Source organism: Salvelinus namaycush, chromosome 13 (genome assembly GCF_016432855.1).
Source record: "Salvelinus namaycush isolate Seneca chromosome 13, SaNama_1.0, whole genome shotgun sequence".
Taxonomy (NCBI): domain Eukaryota; kingdom Metazoa; phylum Chordata; class Actinopteri; order Salmoniformes; family Salmonidae; genus Salvelinus; species Salvelinus namaycush.
Genome location: NC_052319.1, coordinates 1,531,580 through 1,553,761, shown reverse-complemented (window position 1 = coordinate 1,553,761; position 22,182 = coordinate 1,531,580). Strand labels below are relative to the sequence as shown.

The 22,182-nt window shown below is 40.5% G+C and overlaps 1 protein-coding gene across 1 annotated transcript in view; it reads left to right on the top strand.

The window, feature by feature from the left end:
- The window catches only part of LOC120058169 (Krueppel-like factor 12), a 150,270-nt gene that overhangs the window by 36,976 nt on the left and 91,112 nt on the right, over window positions 1-22,182 (top strand). Inside the window, exon 2 of the mRNA XM_039006635.1 lies at window positions 1,011-1,092. Within this exon, the coding sequence (XP_038862563.1) occupies window positions 1,027-1,092 (66 nt within the window). The 5' untranslated portion in view covers window positions 1,011-1,026. The remainder of the gene's footprint in view (window positions 1-1,010; window positions 1,093-22,182) is intronic.

The following is a 22,182-nucleotide window of genomic DNA, read 5'->3' as shown; positions in this document are numbered from 1 at the left end:
TTGTATTTGACTCATGTGACAAATAAAAATAGATTTTATCTGAAAACTTTGTATTTATTATGGATCCCCATCCTGGGGTCCAGCAAAATGAAGGTAGTTACATGTATATACAATTAAAAACATTACATTACATTTCACAACACATTAAGTGTGTGCCCTCAGGCCACTACTCCACTACCACGTACAACACAAAATCCATGTGTACATGTGTGTATATTGCGTATGTCTGCGCCTGTGTGTACGTCTCTCCACAATCCCTCTTTTGTGTAGGTGTATTTTTATTTATTAAAAAAAATCTGATTTTACTGCTTGCATGAATTACTTGTAGAGTCCAGACGAATTGAGGATGTTCTGAGGGCAAAAGGGCAGCAATTCAATATTAGGAAGGTGTTCCTAATGTTTTGTACACTCACTGTATATTGCTCTAGTCAAAAGTAGTGCACTATTTATGGGATATGGTGTTATTTGGAATGCATTCATATTGCATGGTTGTGCCAATATAAATTAACAGGATCTCCATGGTTGTGCTATTGTGTATGAGTTTTATGGGAATATAGATATGGTCACTATACTGTATGTCTATTACAAATGGATTATTTGTAAACATACCAGAACAATCATGCAGACAAGTGATGTCAGTGAACACAGTAGTTACAAACAGAAAGCTGTGGCTTGTTCAGACAGAGAGAGAGAGTGGACTGTGTCTGTGTTCTTATATGTGACTGTTTCTTTGTATATGTCGCTGTGCTTACATTTATGTTTGTCAGTGCACATACAGGATGTACAGCACAATGCCTGGCTATTTATCAAATTGTAAGCATTTAAGCCCTAAGCATGTGTAAGTGTGCCATTTCCTTTATTTTTACACAGTTTACTGTTCTTTTAGTCAGCACCGTACGTCAGCTCATGCTTTTTACTGTATTTCTATGTGTGTCAAACTAAGATGCTTAGTCATGGTCAAACTCAGCGTCTGTCTTACACCTCCTCCCCCTTCCTCTATTTCTCCACAGACGGCCCGAGAACAGGATGTTAATGCTTGACGGAATGCCTGCAGTCCGAGTCAAAGCCGAGCCCCTGGAATCGGAACAAGGGGTAAGAGAGCAGTTGTTTTCCAGACAATTCCCTTTTTTCCTTTCTCCTTTTCTTTTCTTTCCCCCTCCCTGCAATAGCCCTATAATTACTCTCAGGCTTGAGAGGGAGAGCGAGGGAGAGACAGAGAGGGAGAGAGAGCGAGACAGGCGGGAGGGAGGGAGAGAGAGAGAGAGAGGGAGGGACAGGGGGAGAGTGGGAGAGAGGGAGAGAGGGAGAGGGAGAGTGAGATTGAGTGACAGAAAGAGGGAGGGAAGTAGAGAAAGAGAACGAGGGGAGGGAGAGAAAGAGACAGAGGGAAGAGAGTGCAAGGACTTGGAGGAGTGGTTGGAGAGTGTGGTGGTGAGGAGGAGAGGGCCAAAGCAGCTGGGGTAGGAATGTATAGAAGACTTGCTGTGAGGTTGCTGTAGCCATCAGGGAGTCCATGTTGGCAGGGGGGCAGAGGGAAGATTTCAATTGCATACTCCTCACGTCTTCTGTCCTCTCTCCTCGTCTCTCAAAACCCATTGGATGAGAAGGCCAGACGTCCCTCCCCTCTGACCTTCTCCTCCAATGGGTTTTGAGAAGGAGGCAAGGGGAGAGGAGAGAGGACGCAACGAGTATGCAATTTCAGATTCTCCCAGAGTCACTGCTTCAGGGAGAGACACAAGGAAAACTCCTAAAACTATGTACATAGTTTTGCTCTCTCTTGCTCTCTCTTTCTCCCTCCAATTGAAAATCAAAACACACACATGCACGCATACACACACACACACCACAGTCTCAGCACTTGCGTACTAAAATCCCTGAAACCCCACATAGCCCACGGGCTCCGGTTGCTGTAAAACTGCAACATTTTCTCTCAGCCTCATGGAAAAATGTGTAGAATAACATGAAACTAGCTTTGAAATTGCCAAACTCTCTCAGCCTCAATGCAAAATGTGTAGAATTGCATGAGATTAGCTATACAACTGCACATTTTCTCTCTGCCCCATGGCAATATGTGTAGAATTGCAGGAAGTTAGCTTTAAAAAAGCAGCATTTTCTCTCAGCCTCTGGCAAAACATGTAGAATAGTATGAGATTAGCTATTAAACTTCACATTTTTCTCTTTGCCTTATGGCAAAACCACAAAACTTCAGTGCGCCACTGAGTCTCAGTCTCTCCCTAATTTGCTGTATGCTGGAATATGTATCTTTCTCAGCCCTATGCCTAAAACCAACCAACTGTCTTTCCCCTATACAAACACACTATCATCCCTCCATCTCTCTGTCCATCTCTCACACGCCTACATACAGTGGTCTTGTGCCATTCCTCTTTGCAGCAGGCATAGCAGTTTGTAATTTTGTCATTGCAATTCGCTTTGGCCGCTGGGTCAAGTCTTTGTGTACTACTACAGGAGTCCAACGTTATGTTATATTATTGTTTTTGCCCAAACAAAAGTTAAATTCTCTTTTGTCTAAAAATGAGTCCGCTAAAGTAGAGACATGAATTGGTCTTCTGCTGTGCAGAAGCTGTTGCTAGGTTACAACAGAGCTTTGTGTAGTGGTTACAGCTGTGTGTATGTGCATAAGAGTCCGGCCCATGTTTTATTTTTAGTGATGGCTGTCGTCTGTATATCCAGCTATGATTTGTTTTCGTTCATGTGCTGTCAATAACTTGTTGATTCTAATACATTTTGTAATAGCAGACATAATGTCCGTGATAGGCTTGGGGGTCAATTCTGAATTAGGTTGGGAATTGGTCTTTAATTCCAATTCAATTCATGAATTTGAATTGGCCACACCCCACAGGAAGCAGAATTGGAATTGACTTTCAATTCAAGGAAGTAGAAATTGATTAAATGAAATTAATTGACATTCAAATGGCTAATTTATTCCATACATCATCATGCACCTGTCTATGGTTATGTTTAACCTCTACGGGATCGGTGTCCCTCCACCGGGAAGGTTGAGCTAACGTGCGCTAATGTGATTAGCATGAAATTGTAAGTAACAAGAACATTTACCCAGACATAGACATGTCTTATATGGGCAGAATGATTACATTCTTCTGATTCAAACTGCACTGTCCAGTTTACAGTAGCTATTACAGTGAAAAAAGACCATGCTATTGTTTGAGGAGAGTGTGCAAAATCAAAAACTTTTATCACAGCAACTGGTTTGATACATTGACCTCTGAAGATAAATAATGTACTTACAATCAGTAATCTTGCTCTGATTTGTCATCCATCCGTGTCCCAGAGATACATGTAGCATAGTTTTGTTTGATAAAATACATTTTTCTGTTCAAATGTAGGAACTGGGTTCTACAGTTTGAACCCCTGCTGTGTCTGGCTCCACACCCACCCCGCCCAGCCATCTAGATGTGTGAAAGTTAGTGTATAAGCTAATGATCCATCATGTATGACATTCCTGGCAGTGTGTAAACTTAAATTTTGTATTACCAGATAATATGTTTTCTATAGTTATGTACTTGAAAATGTATCAATTGACCAATCCGGCACATTTGGGCAGACTTGATTGTCCCGTTTTGAAATGCTTCACTGGATCAATCTGAAACTTTGCACACACACTGCTGCCGTCTAGCGGCCAAAATCTAAATTGCGCCTTAACTGCAATAATAAATTATGGCCTTTCTCTTGCATTTCAAAGATGGAACAAAACAAATCCAAAAGATGCATTATGTTTTGTTTGTATTATCTTTTACCCGATCTAATGTGTGATATTCTCCGACATTAATTTCAAATTTCCACAAACTTCAAAGTGTTTCCTTTCAAATGGTATCAAGAATATGCATGTCCTTGCTTCAGGTCCTGAGCTAAAGGCAGTTAGATTTGGGTATGTCATTTTAGGTGAAAGCTGAAAAAAAGGGTCAGATCCTTCTATGTTTTGAAAATGTTAATTTAAAAAAATGAATCCTCCTAAACATAGTTTTAAATAATGACAGTGGTCTGGAAATACTGCAAGATTATTTCGTATTTTGTCTATAATCATTTTAAGTTCACTTACATGTAATTAAATATGATGAAAAATTGATTTCCCAGAAAGCATTATATCAAACACTCCAGAATGGATGGGAACAACCTAACATATTATGACAAACGTGCACACAAAATACTGTTTGACATATTTGAAATCTTATCTGGATTCGTTAGAAAGATGGGGTGGATGCTTTAGTCAAAAATATTTGTCAAAAGAATGAGACTTATGTTTAATGTCTCAGTTGAATTTCTATGAAATGGTTAAATGCTACTTACTTTGATTCAAATTCAATTCAAATTCTGGTGTGGCCAGTGGTGGAAAAAGTAGTCAATTGTCATACATGATTCAAAGTAAAGATACCTTGATAGAAAATGACTCAAGTGAAAGTCACCCAGTAAAATACTACTTGAGTAAAAGTCTAAAAGTATTTGGTTTTAAATGTACTTAAGTATCAAAAGTAAAAGTATAAACCACTTCAAATTCCGTATATTAAGCAAACCAGATGGCACAATTTTCTTATTTCTGGGGGGAGGGACAGATAGCCAGGGGCACATTCCAACTTTCAGACATAATTTACAAACAAAGCATTTGTGTTTAGTGCGTCCGCCAGATTAGAGGCAGTAGGGATGACCAGGGATGTTCTGTTGATAAGTGTGTGAATTTGACCATTTTCCTGTCAAAATGTAACGAGTTCTTTTGGGTGTCAGGGAAAATGTACATTATTTTCTTTAGGAATGTAGTGAAGTAAAAGTTGGCAAAAATATAAATAGTAAAGTAAATTACAGATACCCCAAAAATCTACTTAAGTAGTACTTTAAAGTATTTTACTTAAGTACTTTACACCACTGGGCATGGCCAATTGAATTAAATTCAGAAATTCCGAATTGACTCAAACCCTGGTGTGTGATATATAAACTGTAGATTTTAAGGATTACTTCTTAGAAATTTACAGTAAGAAGAAACACGTTTTTATTTACCGGTCTAAAGCATTCTACACTGTGGACTACTCATTAATTATTCAGAGGCTTTCATCAATTGGTCTGGACCAGGCTGCGTGTAGCTTTTCAGCTACACTCCTTGTCACTCCTGTCATTTGCCAAAGAGAAGGGCCTTTCGGCAATCTTCAAATATGAACATTCTATCATTAATGAGATTGAGGAGATCAGATTATATAATCCTGATTCGATAACCCTCACAGCTATCATCCAATCACAATGTGGATGTAAATTAAACTGATAGGAAAACATTCTAACTTAATGCATGAATTCGATTGGAAACATTCTAGCATTGGGCATTTTGACGTAAAACATTTCATTGTAAACATAAACATTGAGTGTGAGAGAACAGGATTTCCGTTTGTATTGCATTTTTATCAGATCACACTAGATAAGCTCTCACCAAACTTCCCCGCCAGTTCATTGCGAAACCTATAGACTATTTTATATAGTGCACTCAAGAGCAAGGTGCTTCCTTCCTCGAATATATACTGAAGAAAAATACAAATTCAACATGCAACAATGGGTGAGTTAGTTAATATAAGGAAATCAGTCAATTGAAATACATTCATTAGGCCCTAATCTATGGATTTCACATGACTGCACAAGGGCATAGGCCCACTCACTGGGAAGCCAGGCCCAGCCAATTAGAAAGAGTTGGTGAAGAAACCAGATGTGGAGGTCCTGGGCTGGTGTGGCTACACGTGGTCTGCGGCTGTGAGGCTGGTTGAACATACTGCCATATTCTCTAAAATGACATTGGAGCTGGAGAGAAATAAACATTCAATTCTCTGGCAACAGCTCTGGTGGACATTCCTGACAACTGCACATTTTAGAGTGGCATTTTGTTGTCCCCAGCACAAGGTGCACCTGTGTAATGACCATGCTCTTTAATCAGCTTCTTGATGTGCCACACCTGTCAGGTGGATGGGTTATCTTGGCAGAGGAGAAATGCTCACTGGCAGGGATGTAAACAAATGTGTGCACAAAATTGGAGAGAAATAAGCTTTTTGTGCATATGGAACTTTTCTGTGATTTATATTTCACTTTATGAAACATGGGACCAACACTTTACATGTTGTGTTCATATTTTAATTCAGTATACATTTTTAATTGCTCAAAATAAGTGACCAAGCTATATTGCTACTTCTGGGACACACATTGGGCTTGGCTACTGGTTCAAGAGCTATAAGAGGAATACAGAGAGGATGGAAGGGAGAGAGGCCAGTCTAGATTCCAGCAGAGATGCAAGAAGGGAACAGTTGCGCAAGAAGGGAATTGCACAAGAAGGGAACAGTGAAGACAGAGATGTGTGAGTTAGAAGTTAATTAATAGGCTGGGATATTAATCCATAATTCGTATGCTGGCCTATATATTAGGCCTAGCCTACTACAGTGAATTAGGCGACCACTAAGCAAGCCAGAGACAAACAATTAGTTTTGTCTGAAGAACATCTTGTGCCAATGAATTGAAGTTGAGCATTGCCAAATGGTCAGTTTGATTAAATGTGCAACAAAAAAGTATAGAGCCTAGGTCTATTTAATGAAACCTTGGCTGTTGATGTTGGCAACAGATCACAAAGCAGGGAATCCCCGATTCCCCACTGAGTTCCTTCTTGGAAATCATCCTCATCCTGCTGTTCACTTTATCATCAATAAATGCATATCAAGTGCAAGTGCACTGTCCAGCAGCTCACAGCAGGATGTCTTTTCAATTTGGAGGGACGCCTAAAGTGGATCGCACAAAACACTATGATCACATTTCCTCAATTTACATTTTAGACCTACCGTACGGGGGACACCGATACATTTGGCAGCCAAGCATGAGTGATCAGTGTAGCATTTTATCGTCGAGACATGATGTTGAAATACCTTCAATCTTAGTGTGAAAGAAAACTAATGCTGTGCATATCTTCCTCTGGAATAAGGCATTTGCTGGGACAATAATTACATAACCAACTTCTCTAGTAATATTATAGCTGTCTCTCTCTCCCCCCTTTAAACCTTCCTGGTCAATTCATTTGATAGGCTACATTATTTTAGCATTATGCTATAATGTAGCCTAGGCCTACTTTCTGATGGACTACGGCCAAGATTTGAAGGTGTGTCTCAGTTTTAAATAGGAGAAATGTGTTTTGTGTGTGTCTGAGGTGCGGTGGTGGCTTTGATTGATGGGCCTTTTTAGGCTTTGTGTGTGTGTTGGTGTTTGTGTGTGTGTTTGTGTGTGTGAGAGAGTTTGCTTATTCTCTATGTCCATGCAGAAAGTTTCCTAAAGTAGCCTGTCTGGACTCCATCCCTTAAAACTCCTTAAGAGTCTATTGAAGCACCTGTGCGTCAATCTAAATAACGTGATAAAAAAACTATCCCAATCTACATCCATCAGTTTATAGCGGCGTCTCAATCCACCACATCTGCCTATGTCTTCTGCATCTGCGGTGGAAAGTGGCAGAGCTACAGTGCTGTTTGTCAGACCAGGAGACATCCCGAAAATCCTTATTCTCACGAAAATGTCTGTAGAATCCTAACAGTTTGGCCAACTAACCACTCAATGGAAAGGGGATACTCTCAAAAACAGGATGGTGTTATACGTTTTGCTTTACGACCCCCGCAAGTGTCACGGGACGTGTCTGAAGCTAACCAATACAAATGTATGTAAGTATCGAGGTAGTTTTGTGCCAACAAAAAAAGGGGTTAAATGTGTCCAAAAAACACATATTTCTTGAGCTTTCTTACATCTCCTAGATATAGGACAGACGCATCAAAAACGTATTCCTTATGAAGTATTATTTGACTGTCTTTTTTCCCATTCATGAATGTGTTATTCAATGCGTTTCTATGGGCTAAAAAGTAAAGGCCAAATATGAAACTATTAAAGATTATTAAGAGAGGATGGACAAATAATATAACTGAAATGTAAATGTAAAAATGTAAGCAAGACATGACGATCAGCATGTGTGTAAGGAATTACGACAGGTGGCCGTTTTGCTTTTCTTTCCTCTCCTTACTTGGATGCAACTGAAACAAACTCAATTGAATCTAGTAGGCTAATATTTTCCACATCATTATTTCTCTCATTATAGAGTCCTCTCTACCCACTTTGAACAATATGATCTTGCATTGACATTGCCTTCTCACAAGGAAATTACCGCAACAGGTCCTAACTGTATTGTTTGTTTTTGTTCTTATAATTCTGTACTGAACCAAATTTGCAAAAAACACACCATGTTCCATAAAGTTGTCATGGGAAAATATGAATGTTTTTCCAAATACCATTCAGCAACTGAGCAGTAAATCCGGCTGCATATTGAGCGTTGAGATTGCCCGAAAGATCAGTCTCTTTGGCAAATGACAGGAGTGGCAAGGAGTGGAATGCTAGCCAAAAAGGCTTGTACTCAGACTATGCTGCGTGTAGCTGGTTTAAAAAATATATAAAGGGCAGAACACAGTGTGTATTTACTGATGGTGTTAAATCAGATCATCTGGACAAAACAAAAGGTGTCCCACAGGGATCGATTCTTGATCTAGGCCTTTTCCCTATTTACATGAACAACATTGGTTTTCCTTTAAAAAATATTAACTTATCGATGCATTGCACTATTTTTGTAAAATAAGCCCTCTTGCATAAACTTCCATCTTACCTCATTGTTAACCTTCATATGTATAAGTTACCTAACCCTGGAGATCCCTTCAATCTCTAAAACTCCTTAAATTTGGTGGAGTTGGTATCACCAGGCCTTTTTAATGGAGAATGTGTTTCATATGTTTGTGTTTTGCTTTTCCTGTTTTGTGTTTGCTTTTCATGTATTGTGTGATTGATGTCTATATAGATATGTATAGTGTAGTTGTTGTTTGTTGATGTGTTCTGCAAAATAAACCATGGTCTCAGGATGACCCCCTGGCTAAATAAAGGTTAAATAAAAACAATTGAAAAAATGAGCATAGCTAAAATATTGTCCCAACATAACCTCCAATCCCCTTTAGCCATTGTGGCTTTATATAGATCTGAACAGATTCGATAAGTGAGGCGAACAATCCAGCTAGCCAGGATGTGAAGTGAAGCTATAACCATAGTTGCATACACCTGTCCAGTCCATCACAATTGAGAGGAAATACATAAAGGAAAGGGCTTTAGTAGAGACTTTGGGAAGATCTCAATGTAATAGTCCTCACGTCCTCTCTCCTCTCTCCACACATTGGATGAGAAATCCAGAGATCCCTCCCTTCTGACCTTCTCCTCCAATGGGATTTGAGAAGGAGACGAGAGAGGAGAGAGGATGTGAGGAATATGCAATTGTGACTCAGATCACTTGGTTGTACCTAAGTGATCTGAGTGAGTTACAGTGCATTTGGAAAGTTTTCAGACCCCTTCCCTTTTTCCACATTTTGTTACTTTACAGCCATATTCTAAAGATAAATAATCAATTTTCCTCATTAATCTAAACACAATACCCCATAATGACAAAGCGAAAACAGGTAAAAAAATAACTTTTGTTCATAAGTATACAGACCCTTTGTTATTAGACTCAAAATTGAGCTCAGGTGCATCCTGTTTCCATTGATCATCCTTGTTTTGTTTCTACAACTTGATTGGAGTCCACTTGTGGTAAATTCAATTGATTGGACTTGATTTGGAAAGGCACACACCTGTCTATTTAAGGTCCCACAGTTGACAGTGCATATCAGAGCAAAAACCAAGGATGTGAACAACCCACACTGGCTTTGAAATGTTCTGATATCTCGCCCTAACTGACTGAGCTTCCCTTTTAACACACAAACTCAATCATTCAGGCATATGCATACAAGGCTGCACGCACACATGTAAACACACACACACAATCCAACACAAACAGGCAGGCAGGCAGGCAGGCAGGCAGGCAGGCAGGCAGGCAGGCAGGCAGGCAGGCAGGCAGGCAGGCAGGCAGGCAGGCAGGCAGGCAGGCAGGCAGGCAGGCAGGCAGGCAGGCAGGCAGGCAGGCAGGCAGGCAGGCAGGCAGGCAGGCAGGCAGGCAGGCAGATCATTTAGACTGCAGAAACATGGTCTTGATTTGGGTGGCGTGGGGCCAAGGCTTTGCTGGAAATGGTCTGCCTCGTTAGAGAATTCACCCGCAAGGGGCAGGAAAATCAGCCCAGCCTAACCAGTATCCCCCATAAAGACAATGAGATTAGGACAGAGCAGGTGGGTCCTGGAGGAGTGTTTTTGTGTGTGTGTGTGTGTGTGTGTGTGTGTGTGTGTGTGTGTGTGTGTGTGTGTGTGTGTGTGTGAGTGTGAGTGTGTGTGAGTGTGAGTGTGTACGCATGCATTTGTGTGTGCGTGCGTGTGCGACTATGCGTGTGTGTGTTGAACTATGTGTGTTTTTGTGAGAGAAACTGGGGGTGGCTGAGGTTTTCAAACATTTTCCATCTCAGATGGGTTGGGTTGAGATCCATACAAAAGCCTACATCAATATTTCAGTTTCTGTTTTTCACTTCTGTGAAACCTTATCCACTCTGTTATTTTGACCTTTTAAACCACAGCAATGTTTCCCCTTCTCTGAGTAATAATGAAGGAACCCCTGTCATTGCCTTTTGACTGTAGCAACTATTGGTTTTCACAACTCCAATGCAGACGTGGCTTCAAATACTATTTAAAATCTTTTAAATTCTTTCAGCGTTTGATTTAGTCTGCCTGGATTGACAGATTTGGTTTGCAGTTTTGCAAATATTCTATAGGTTCTATCCATTGTGCCAGGCAACCTCAATCAATCCCATCTAAAGTAATGATTTTAAATAGTATTTGAACCCAGATCTGATTTTCAGTGCTCCAATGTGTATAAAGTACATTGTTCTGAAAGTAGTAAAGTACATTGCTTTGACAGTTTAATGATAATGATTATTCAAACCAAAACACCTCCTATTCATTTGAAATAGAATATCTTTGGCTATCTCACATTTTCATTTTGTCCGGCCACTCGTAGGAAATATGGTAATATTGAAAGGAACAAATGCTTACAGTAGCCATCCAAAGCTGAATTAGCTTGCATTGGGAAAGAGAGGAGAGACAAGATTTCAAGGTCCGATGCCTCAGGGTACTTTGGCGCTTCTGTCATTCAGAAAACACACAACAATAGCCCAAGGGGCTATACAGTGCATTTGGGGGGGGGTTACTTGGATGGGATCCGTCTCCATCCACTGAATCTGCTTATACCTGCTATAAGCTGCTGCGGTGAAAGGAGGTTGAGGTACAGTGTTTTTTTCAAGACGAGGAAGAATTTTTAGAGCACTTGTTCTTATGAATTTGGCTATGAAGTCTGAATGGTGTGCGCTGAAAGCTATTATGACCCCATTTAGAGAAGCTAAGTCTCTCCTGAACACGCACAATTCCCTGTTTCCCTCACAGGCCGTGCAGGACTCGTTAGAAGGGAAGGTCGGCACTGGGCTCAAATTTGCACAAGGTGGCTGTCTGGTAAAATTAATGGAACGCAATAGAAAAAATGAGACACAATTATTGCCTAATGTTAAGGGAAACACAAGGAAGGATCCTCTCAATACCTTTCTGATGCATTTCACACTTCAAACCAAAAGTACTTCAAATTGAAATGTAGTCTACCTGATTTGCAGTATTTGTGTGTTATTCAGTGTGTAGATGTCACGGTCGTCATAAGGAGTGGACCAAGATGCAGCGTGGTATGTTTCCATCCTTTTCTTTTGGAATAGAAACTCAAAGAAAAAACATTAAAGAGGAAAAAACCGAAACGTGAAGCTCAAAGTAGTGTTCGCAGGCAACTATACCTAGACAAGATCTCACAAAGCACAATGGGGAAATGGCTGCCAGAGAATGGTCGTGGACAGGCAAAAAGGTCAAAACCAGATCAGAGTCCAGGAGGTACAAAGTTGCAGACAGGCTCGTGGTCAAGGCAGGCAGAATGGTCAGGCAGGCAGGTAAAAGTCCAGAAACAGGCAAGGGTCAAAACCGGGAGGACTAGAAAAAGAAGAATGCAAAATGCAGAAGAACGGGAAAACGCTGGTTAACTTGGAAACATGCAAGGCTAACTGGCACAGAGAGACAGGAAACACAGGGATAAATACACCGGGGAAAACTTCTACTTCCTGTCAGGTGAACTGTTGTGTCCTCACCTGTGATCTGATAATTTCACAATTTATTTTGTTAGAAACATTCAAATTTGGCCCTATATGGCCAATTTTCACAAGTGTAATAAACCATATACACTACCGGTCAAATCTTTTAGTGCACCTACTCATTTGAGGGTTTTTCTTCAAGTTTACTTTAGAATAATAGCGAAGACATCAAAACTATGATATAACACATATGGAATCATGTAGTAACCAAAAAAGTGTTAAACAAATCTAAATATATTTTATATTTGAGATTCTTCAAAGCAGCCAGCCTTTGCTTTTCCTTCACTCTACGGTCCAACTCATTCAAAACTATATCAATTGGGTTGAGGTCGGGTCATTGTGGAGGCCAGGTCATCTGATGCAGCCCTCCATCACACTCTTTATTGGTCAAATAGCCCTTACACAGCCTGGAGGTGTGTTGGGTCATTGTCCTTTTGAAAAACAAATGATAGTCCCACTAAGCGCAAACCAGATGAGATGGCGTATCGCTGCAGAATGCTGTGGGAGCCATGCTGGTTTAGTGTGCCTTCAATTCTAAATACATCACTGACAGTGTCAACAGCATAGCACCCCCACACCATCATACCTCCTCCTCCATGCTTTACGGTGGGAACCACACATGCGGAGATCATCGGTACACCTTCTCTGCATCTCACAAAGACACGGAGGTTGGAACCAAAAATCTCAAATTTAGACTCAACAGACCATAGGACTGATTTCCATTGCTCCTGTTTCTTGGCCCAAGCAAGTCTGTTCTTCTTATTGGTTTCCTTCAGTAGTAGTTCCTTTGCAGAAATTTGAGCATGAAGGCCTTATTCACACAGTCTCCTATGAATAGTTGATGTTGAGATGTGCCTGTTACTTGAACTCTGTGAAGCATTTATTTGGGCTGCAATTTCTGAGGCTGGTAACTCTAATAAACGTATCCTCTGCAGCAGAGGTAACTCTAGGTCTTCCTTTCCTGTGGCGGTCTTCATGAGAGCCAGTTTCATCATTGCGCTTGATGTTTTTGCGACTGCACTTGAAGAAACTTGAAACGTTCTTGAAATGTTCCGGACTGACTGACCTTCATGTCTTAAAGTAATGATGGACTGTTGTGTTTCTTTGCTTATTTGACCTGTTCTTGCCATAACTTGGACTTGGTATTTTACTTAATAGGGCTATCTTCTGTATACCACCCCTACCTTGTCACAACACAACTGATTAGCTAAAACGCATTAAGAAGGAAAGAAATTCCACAAATTAACATTTAACAAGGCATTTAAAAAGACACCTGTTAATTGAAATGCATTCCAGGTGACTATCTCATCAAGCTTGTTGAGAGAATGCCAAGAGTGTGCAAAGATATCATCAAGGTAAATGGTGGCTACTTTGAACAATCTAAAATCTAAAATATATATTTTTTTGTTTAACACTTTTTTGGTTACTACATGTTTCCATATGTGTTATTTCATAATTTTGATGTATTTGCTATTACTCTACAATGAAATAGTAAAAATAAAGAAAAATCCTGGAATGAGTAGGTGTGTCCATTCTTTTGACAGGCACTGTGTGTGTATATATATATATATATATAGTGCTTTCGGAAAGTATTCAGACCCCTTGACTTTTTCCAGATTTTGTGACATTTCAGCCTTATTCAAAAAAGGATTTAAATAATTCCCTCACCAGCTTACACATAATACCCCATAATGACAAAGTGAAAACAGGTGTAAAGAAATTTTTGCAAATGTATTAAAAATTAAAAACAGAAATACCTTATTTACATAATTATTCAGACCCTTTGTTATGAGACTCGAAAGTGCATTCTGTTTCCATTGTTTCTACAACTTCATTGGAGTCCACCTGTGGTAAATTCAATTGACTGGACATGCTTTGGAAAGGCACACACCTGTCTATATATTTTTCCACAGTTGACAATGGATGTCAGAGCAAAAACCAAGCCATGAGCTTGAAGGAAATGTCCGTAGAGCTCCGAAACAGGATTGTGTCAAGGCACAGATCTGGGGAAGCATACCAAAACATTTCTGCAGCATTGAAGGTCCCCAAGAACACAGTGGCCTCCATCATTCTGAAATGGGAGAAGTTTCGAACCACCAAGACTCTTCCTAGAGCTTGCCGCCCGGCCAAACTGAGCAATCAGGGGACAAGGGCCTTGGTCAGAGAGGTGAGAGTTCCTCTGTAGAGATGGGAAAACCTTTCAGAAGGACAACCATCTCTGCAGCACTCCACCAAACAGGCCTTTATGGTAGAGTGGCCAGAAGTAAGCCACTCCTTAGTAAAAAGCACAGGAAGAGCCACTAGGAGTTTGCTAAAATGCACCTGAAGACTATCAGAGCATGGGAAACAAGATTCTCTGGTCTGATGAAACCAAGATTGAACTCTTGGCCTGAATGAAAAAGCGTCAAGTCTGGAGGAAACCTGGCACCATCCCTACAGTGAAGCATGGTGGTGGCAGCATCATGCTGTGGGACTGGGAGACTAGTCAATATTGAGGGAAAGATGAACAGAGCAAAGTACAGAGAGATCATTGATAAAAGCCTGCTCCAGAGCACTCAGGATCTTACACTGTGGCGATGGCCCTAAGCACACAGCCAAGACAATGCAGTAGTAGCTTCGGGACAAGTCTCTGAATGTCCTTGAGTGGCCCAGCAAGAAGCCCGGACTTGAACCTGATCGACCATCTCTGGAGAGACCTGAAAATAACTGTTCTGCGACGCTCCCCATCCAACCTGTCAGAGCTTGAGAGGATCTGCAGTGAAGTATGGGAGAAACTCCCCAAACACAGGCGTGCCAAGCTTTCTCTCGTACCACCAGTTCTGGTTATACCGCACGTGCACAGACCCATAGAGATGTATAGAGGTCAATAACTTGTTACTAGATGGTGAAGCCCTCTATTGGCTTCGCTACCACAGAAGCGTTCAATGGCAGAGATCAGTGGTGCGCCCTCTAACCATTTTTATGGACAGCAGCTGTCATGACATTTCTCTAAACAGCCTTTCTCTGCTCGCTCGACAACTAAATGAGGAGACAAGTCGAGATTGGATCGTGGAAACAGGCGCCCGGTAGAGACATGATTCTGAAAGTAACGCGCGCGTTACTTGACAAAGTAACTATATATTACATTATATTACCCAGTTTTAAAAAGTAATGTGTTATATTACTAATTACTCATGAAAAGTTATCTGATTGTGTAACACGTTACTTTTGTAACTCGTTACCCCCCGCACTACATAGGAGGCAATGAGGAAAATTGGAATTTATTTGGAATTTCTGTTTACTTTCTGAATTGACTGAATTTAAAAGGAATTGACCCGAACCCTGATGGCTGTATTAGATATACCTGTATTTTTTATTCTATCAAGGAAGAGAAAGGTGAGCCTAATGTTCCACAGTCATCAGTTTAATTCATGTTTGACCCGCAGATATCTTTCTGTTGTCCTCGTAATCATATTCATAGAGTAAGATAATTTGTCAACTATAATCATAGTTAACTCCCTCTGTTAATTGGAAATTGCAATACATCGACTTTGTCTTGTGGTGTAGGCAATATTCATGTCATGATTCACGCAAGGTCAAGAACTTCCTGATATGAATTGATGCATCGACGTCAGTACGTGATGTAATGCATTGTTTACAACTGGTTATCGACGTTAAACTGTCATGCTCCCTATTACACATGGACGTACACATTCCTTTCCGAATTGCTTGGTAGACGTTATGGTAATACACCAATACGTGTAGTCATCTGGCCCTGAACAGTTGAACTCTGACCTTACACTCCTGACCCCCAGCTGACCCCTGCCAGAGTTGAGAGGTCAGAGGTCAGTGTATCTCATGGCTCGGGGGAGGGCTGCTGTCTGACCCCAAGCTGAGTTCCACGTGGAGAAGCTCCTCTCTGCTGCTGATTTACTAGGTTGTAACATTTCCTGTCGGGCTGAAAATGATTGTACTTAGTCTGGATTAAAAACATTACCATCTCCCCTCCCAACAGTAATTCACTATAGATCCACAACATTACATGTAGTGAAAGAAGTGCAGCGCAGAGGAGCAACTCTTCCCTCAGACTTAATGATCTGTTTCTTCATGATTAGTAGAGCGTGTCCAGCAGTTCCCTCTCCCCCTGATGGATTGGCTGAGTCCCAGCCAGAGACTCCTGAACACAATACAATTAGCTACCAGAGAGACTGGCTCTGTTGTTGTGTATACTATATAGGACTCTGGTTGGTGTGTATGTTGCATAGACAAGCTACAGTATACTTACACACTACAGTAACACTATACATAAGTACTGTATTTAAGTATACAATACAAGTTTAATCATAACTGTCATGAATATGCATTAATGCACAACAAATTATATGAATTATAATACAGGTCATTAACCCATTTAATCCAATCGGTCACAAAAGTGAAAAAGAATTTATGTTGTACTTTGTATTAGTATTTTTTAGGCATCCTGCCAAAGCAGCAGCTACTATTCCAGGGGCCCAAACATATTAAAGCACTTACATTACATATAAAACAAAAGATAAAACAGTGCATCATATAACATTAACATTATTACACGACTACTGTACATATCTACATTACAAAATGTTTACAAAGCCTTGCAAAAGTATTCGTCTCCCTTGGTGTTTTTCTTTTTTGTTGCATTACCACCTGTAATTTAAATGTATTTTATTTTGGGATTTCATGTAATGGACAAATTGGTGAAGTGAAATGAAGAAAATAACTTGTTTAAAAGGTTTCCCAAAAAATGTAAATGGAAAAGTGGTGCGTGCATTTGTATTCAGCCCTTTTGCTATGAAGCCCCTAAATAAGATCTGGTGCAACCAATTACCTTCATAAGTCACATAATTAGTTAAATAAAGTCCAACTGTGTGCAATGTAAGTGTCACATGATCTGTCACATGATCTCAGTGTATAGATACACCTGTTCTGAAAGGCCCAAGAGTCTGCAACACCACCAAGCAAGGGCCACCACCAAGCAAGCGGCACCATGAGACCAAGGAGCTCTCCAAACAGGTCAGGTACAACGTTGTGGAGAAGTACAGATCAGGGTTGGGTTATAAAAAAATATCAGAAACTTTGAACATCCCACAGAGCACCATTAAATCCATTATAAAAAAAAGTGAAAGAATATGGCACCACAGCAAACCTGCCAAGAGAGGGCCGCTCACCAAAACTCATGGACCAGGCAAGGAGGGCATTAATCAGAGAGGCAACATATGTTGTAAGGCAACAAAATAGGAAAAATGCCAAGGGGGGTGAATACAATTTTTATTTATTTTGTATCAATATTGGCTTAGACTTGCAGGTGTACACCTGGTCTGTAAGAATATTTCGCTGAAGTACAAGTGTAGCTGAAGCACAAACCTGGTTTGTCTGAATTCTGAGGCTTGGGCACTGGGGTTGTTTTATATGAGTATGGTCATGGATTTACCTTGTTTATATGAGTAATGGAGAGTGGGTGCACAAGACTCATACAGGTAAAAGGGTCCTAAATGGATGTATATTGCCAATTAAATTCCTTCCTGGCAAGTTTGTGGTAGGAACAAAAATGAATGGGTCTGGGGCACATGTGTTATACTACTGTACTATGAGTTTATCTATGAAAGTATTAGTGTACACAGGCCAGAGGTCACAGGACTAAGATAAGCAATTAACAGGGTTGGGGTGTGCAGCGAATAGCTGGAAATAGGATATTGTTGGTGACTTGAGGGATACAGGCCTAAGGAAATCAGGACTGAGATAGGCAAGGAACTTGGATGAGGTCTATTGGCAAAGGAATAGGGCATTTAGGGTTGGGATATGAGTGCACTGGTTCTTGATTTTATCAATATTAGGGTGTGGGTGTTAAGGTTAGGGCATGGGGGTAACAGGGCTGGGGTATGTGGGTAATTGTGTGTACATGTGTATGTGGGGTGATGTGGGGTGATATTGGGGCTGAGGAATAGGAACGTCTGTTAATTGTATTATAGGCAGAGCACTGTATGTTCACCGGTCACAATTGTGACTGTAAATAAAACTTTTTTACATAATCTTTTATATTTTTTAAAAAGTCATAGGGATTACATGTTAGGGTTACTAATGGCATGAGATTTGCATAGTGGCATGTCCGGGAAAAATTCCGTGAACAAATGGATTAATTATGAACATAATAAAAGAGCATTTATAATAGCTTGTTCATTAAAGTTATTATACAGTGTAACCAAGTATACTTCTATACCAGTGTATGTTATCCACACAAAGCCTAATTTATGAGGTCATTTTTTCCTGTTGGTGTCCTATGTTTGCATTCATAAAGCCTTTTTAACACCTGCATAATTTGCCGTTGATCATAATTATTAATCACTTTAAATGACGAATGTTATAATGTGTTATATAGCTGTTATAAAGGTTCTATGAATGCTTAAGGGAAAGGGGTCAGTTGAACATCTGAATGCCTTCAGCTGAAATGTGTCTCACGCATTTAACCCAACTTCTCTGAATCAGAGAGGTGCGGGAGGCTGCCTTAATCGACACCCACGTCTCTGGTGCCCGGGGAACAGTGGGTTAACTGCCTTGCTCAGGGGCAGAACGACAGATTTTTACCTTGTCAGCTCCGGGATTCGATCCAGCAACGTTTTGGTTACTGGCCCAATGCTCTAACCACTAGGTTAGAGCAGTAAAGTGTAACCTTATTGGTAACAGGTGACTGATAATTACAATGGATATTGTAATTATCAAAATTATTCATGCACATGTTTTTTTGGTAGATTTACTTTTTTTTTTACAAGTTATGGATCCAAGAGTGCCTTTCATGCAGCCAAGTTCAGAGAGTCTTGTCTATTGACAGCAGCAGGCGACAGTGGAGATGGATAGTTACGTTAAGATAAACAGTGTTATGAAATGCTTCTGGACCAACAGAACAGCGTGTCTTAGAGGCCTGGGATGTGTTAAGTATGGGGTGCGTGGAGGGACACACTGAACCACCAGCATTGGCCTTAAGAGGGCTGGGACAGAGGGAAAGAGGGAGAGAGAGAGCAGGAAATTGGGCCCATATGTTGTTTTTCCACCATCACAAAAGGAGCTTTAGGAGAGATATGATAGGAGCTAATAGAGCTGTGTTGCTGCGGGAGGTATAGAAACCAGGAGGGAGAGAGACAAACGCTAGGTGAGAGGGAAAGGTGGAGGAAGAGGGGGAGAGAATGGGGTGTTGGAAATAGTCAGGAGAAAGAGGGTCCAGAAGACCGAATGAGAGATAATCACAAAAAGAGACGATAAGAGCCAGGGCAGAGAGAGAAAGTGACAAATGCCAGTAAAGAGAGAGAAGAGACATCTCTGTCTATGGCATCATATTTACAGCAAATTAATCATTTGGGGAGTTGACGGCTTCCATGAGCCAGAGGATATTACTATGTTAATAGCAGATCTATAGCGGACAACTTCCGGTGAAATTACATTCTAATTAAATTACTATAAATATTAAACTTTCATGAAATCACAAGTGCAATACATCAAAATAAAGCTTAACTTGTTGTTAATCCAGGCGCCATGTCAGATTTCAAAAAGAATTTACAGCGAAAACAAACCATGCGATTTATCTGAGGACAGCGCCCAGCACACAAATGCATAACAAATCATTTTCAACCAGGGAGTTGCGACACGAAAGTCAGAAATAGTGATATAATATATGCCTTACCTTTGAAGATCTTCTTCTGTTGGCACTCCAAAAGGTCCCAGTTACATTACAAATGGTCCTTTTGTTCGATAATGTCCTTCTTTATATCCATAAAAACTCAGTTTAGCTGGCGCGCTTCAGTCAATAATCCACTCGGTTTCCCTCCTTCAAAATGCATACAAAATGAATCCCAGACGTTACCAATAAACTTATCCAAACAAGTCAATCAACATTTATAATCAAACCTTAGGTACCCTAATACGCAAATTTAAGACGGAGAATCTTTATTGTCTTTACCGGAGAAAAATACCAAAGAACGCGCTCTCATTCACGAGCTTGGAAATACTACAGCCAAAATGGGAGCCACCTAGAAAAACTACAATTTCTGGCTCATTTTTCCAAAAACCAGCCTCTTTCTAAAGACTGTTGACATCTAGTGGAAGCCGTGGGAACTGCAATCAGGCACGATTTTGAAATCAGAGGAAGGATGAATTTTTTTTTGGGGGGGATGGTTTGTCCTCAAGGTTTTGCCTGCCATTTCAGTTAGGTTTTATTCACAGACATTATTTTAACCGTTTTAGAAACTTTAGAGTGTTTTCTATCCAAATCTACCAATTATATGCAAATCCTAGCTTCTGGGCCTGAGTAACAGGCAGTTTACTTTGGGCACGCTTCTCATCCGGATGTCAAAATACCGCCCACAATCCCAAAGAAGTTAACAAACTATAGTTTGGGCAAGTCGGTTAGGACATCTACTTTGTGCATGACACGCGTAATTTTTCCAACAATTGTTTATAGACAGATTATTTCACTTATGATTCACTGTATCACAATTCCAGTGGGTCAGAAGTTTACATACACTAAGTTGACTGTGCCTTTAAACAGCTTGGAAAATTCCAGAAAATGATGTCTAGGCTTTAGAAGCTTCTGATAGGCTAATTGACATCATTTGAGTCAATTGGAGGTGTAGCAGTGGATGTATTTCAAGGCCTACCTTCAAAATCAGTGCCTCTTTGCTTGACATCATGGAAAAATCTAAAGAAATCAGCCAAGACCTCCACAAAAATGGTAGACCTCCACAAGCCTGGTTCATCCTTGGGAGCAATTTCCAAATGCCTGAAGGTACCACGCTCATCTGTACAAGCAATAGTACGCATGTGTAAACACCATGGGACCACGCAGCCGTCATACCGCTCAGGAAGGATACGCGTTCTGTCTCCTAGAGATGAACGTACTTTGGTGCGAAAAGGGCAAAACAATCCCAGAACAACAGCAAAGGACCTTGTGAAGATACTGGAGGAAACAGGTACAAAAGTATCTATACCCACAGTAAAACAAGTTCTATATCGACATAAAAAAGGCCACTATATCGACATGAAAGGCCACTTAGCAAGGAAGAAGGCACTGCTCCACAACCGCCATAAAAAAGCCAGACTACAGTTTGCAACTGCAGATGGGGACAAAGATCATACGTTTTGGAGAAATGTCCTCTTGTCTGATGAAACAAAAATGGCCATAATGACCATCGTTATGTTTGGAGGAAAAGGGGGAGGTGTCACGCCCTGACCTTAGTATTCTTTGTTTTCTTTATTATTTTGGTTAGGTCAGGGTGTGACATGGGTGATTTATATGTTTTTTCCCCTGTCTAGGGTTTTTGTATGTTTATGGGGTTGTTACCAGTCTTGGGGTTTTGTATGTCTATGGTTGCCTAGATTGGTTCTCAATTAGAGGGAGATTTATCGTTGTCTCTGATTGGGAACCTTATTTAGGCAGCCATATTCCTTGAGTATTTTGTGGGTGATTATCTATGTCTATGTTTAGTTGCTTGTGACAGCACTATGATTATATAGCTTCACGTTCGTTTTGTTGTTTTTGTATTGTTCATTCCGTGTTCTTTCTTTATTAAAAGAAGATGCATTCAAATCACGCTACGCTTTGGTCTCATCGCTATAACGAACGTGACAGGAGGCTTGCAAGCTGAAGAACACCATCCCAACCGTGAAGTACTAGAGTGGCAGCATCATGTTGTGGGGGTCTCAGGTTGGACTACTCCAAATCACCTTGATTCTGACCCACACACACACACACACACACACACACACACACACACACACACACACACACAAAGGCTAGCTTTGCAGGTCCATCAATCCATTTAAATACCTCGCACACCCTACAGTAACCTGTGAATCATGAGAGAACCTTCATAAATCAACAGAACGTTAATAACCTATTTATTGACACTTCATGTAGTGTCCTGTAATATTAAGTTTGATGTGAGACACTTTTGGTCATTCATAACACATCCATAAAGACTTTATATCGCATGACGCTGTATTTAATTTAAAGTCAGAC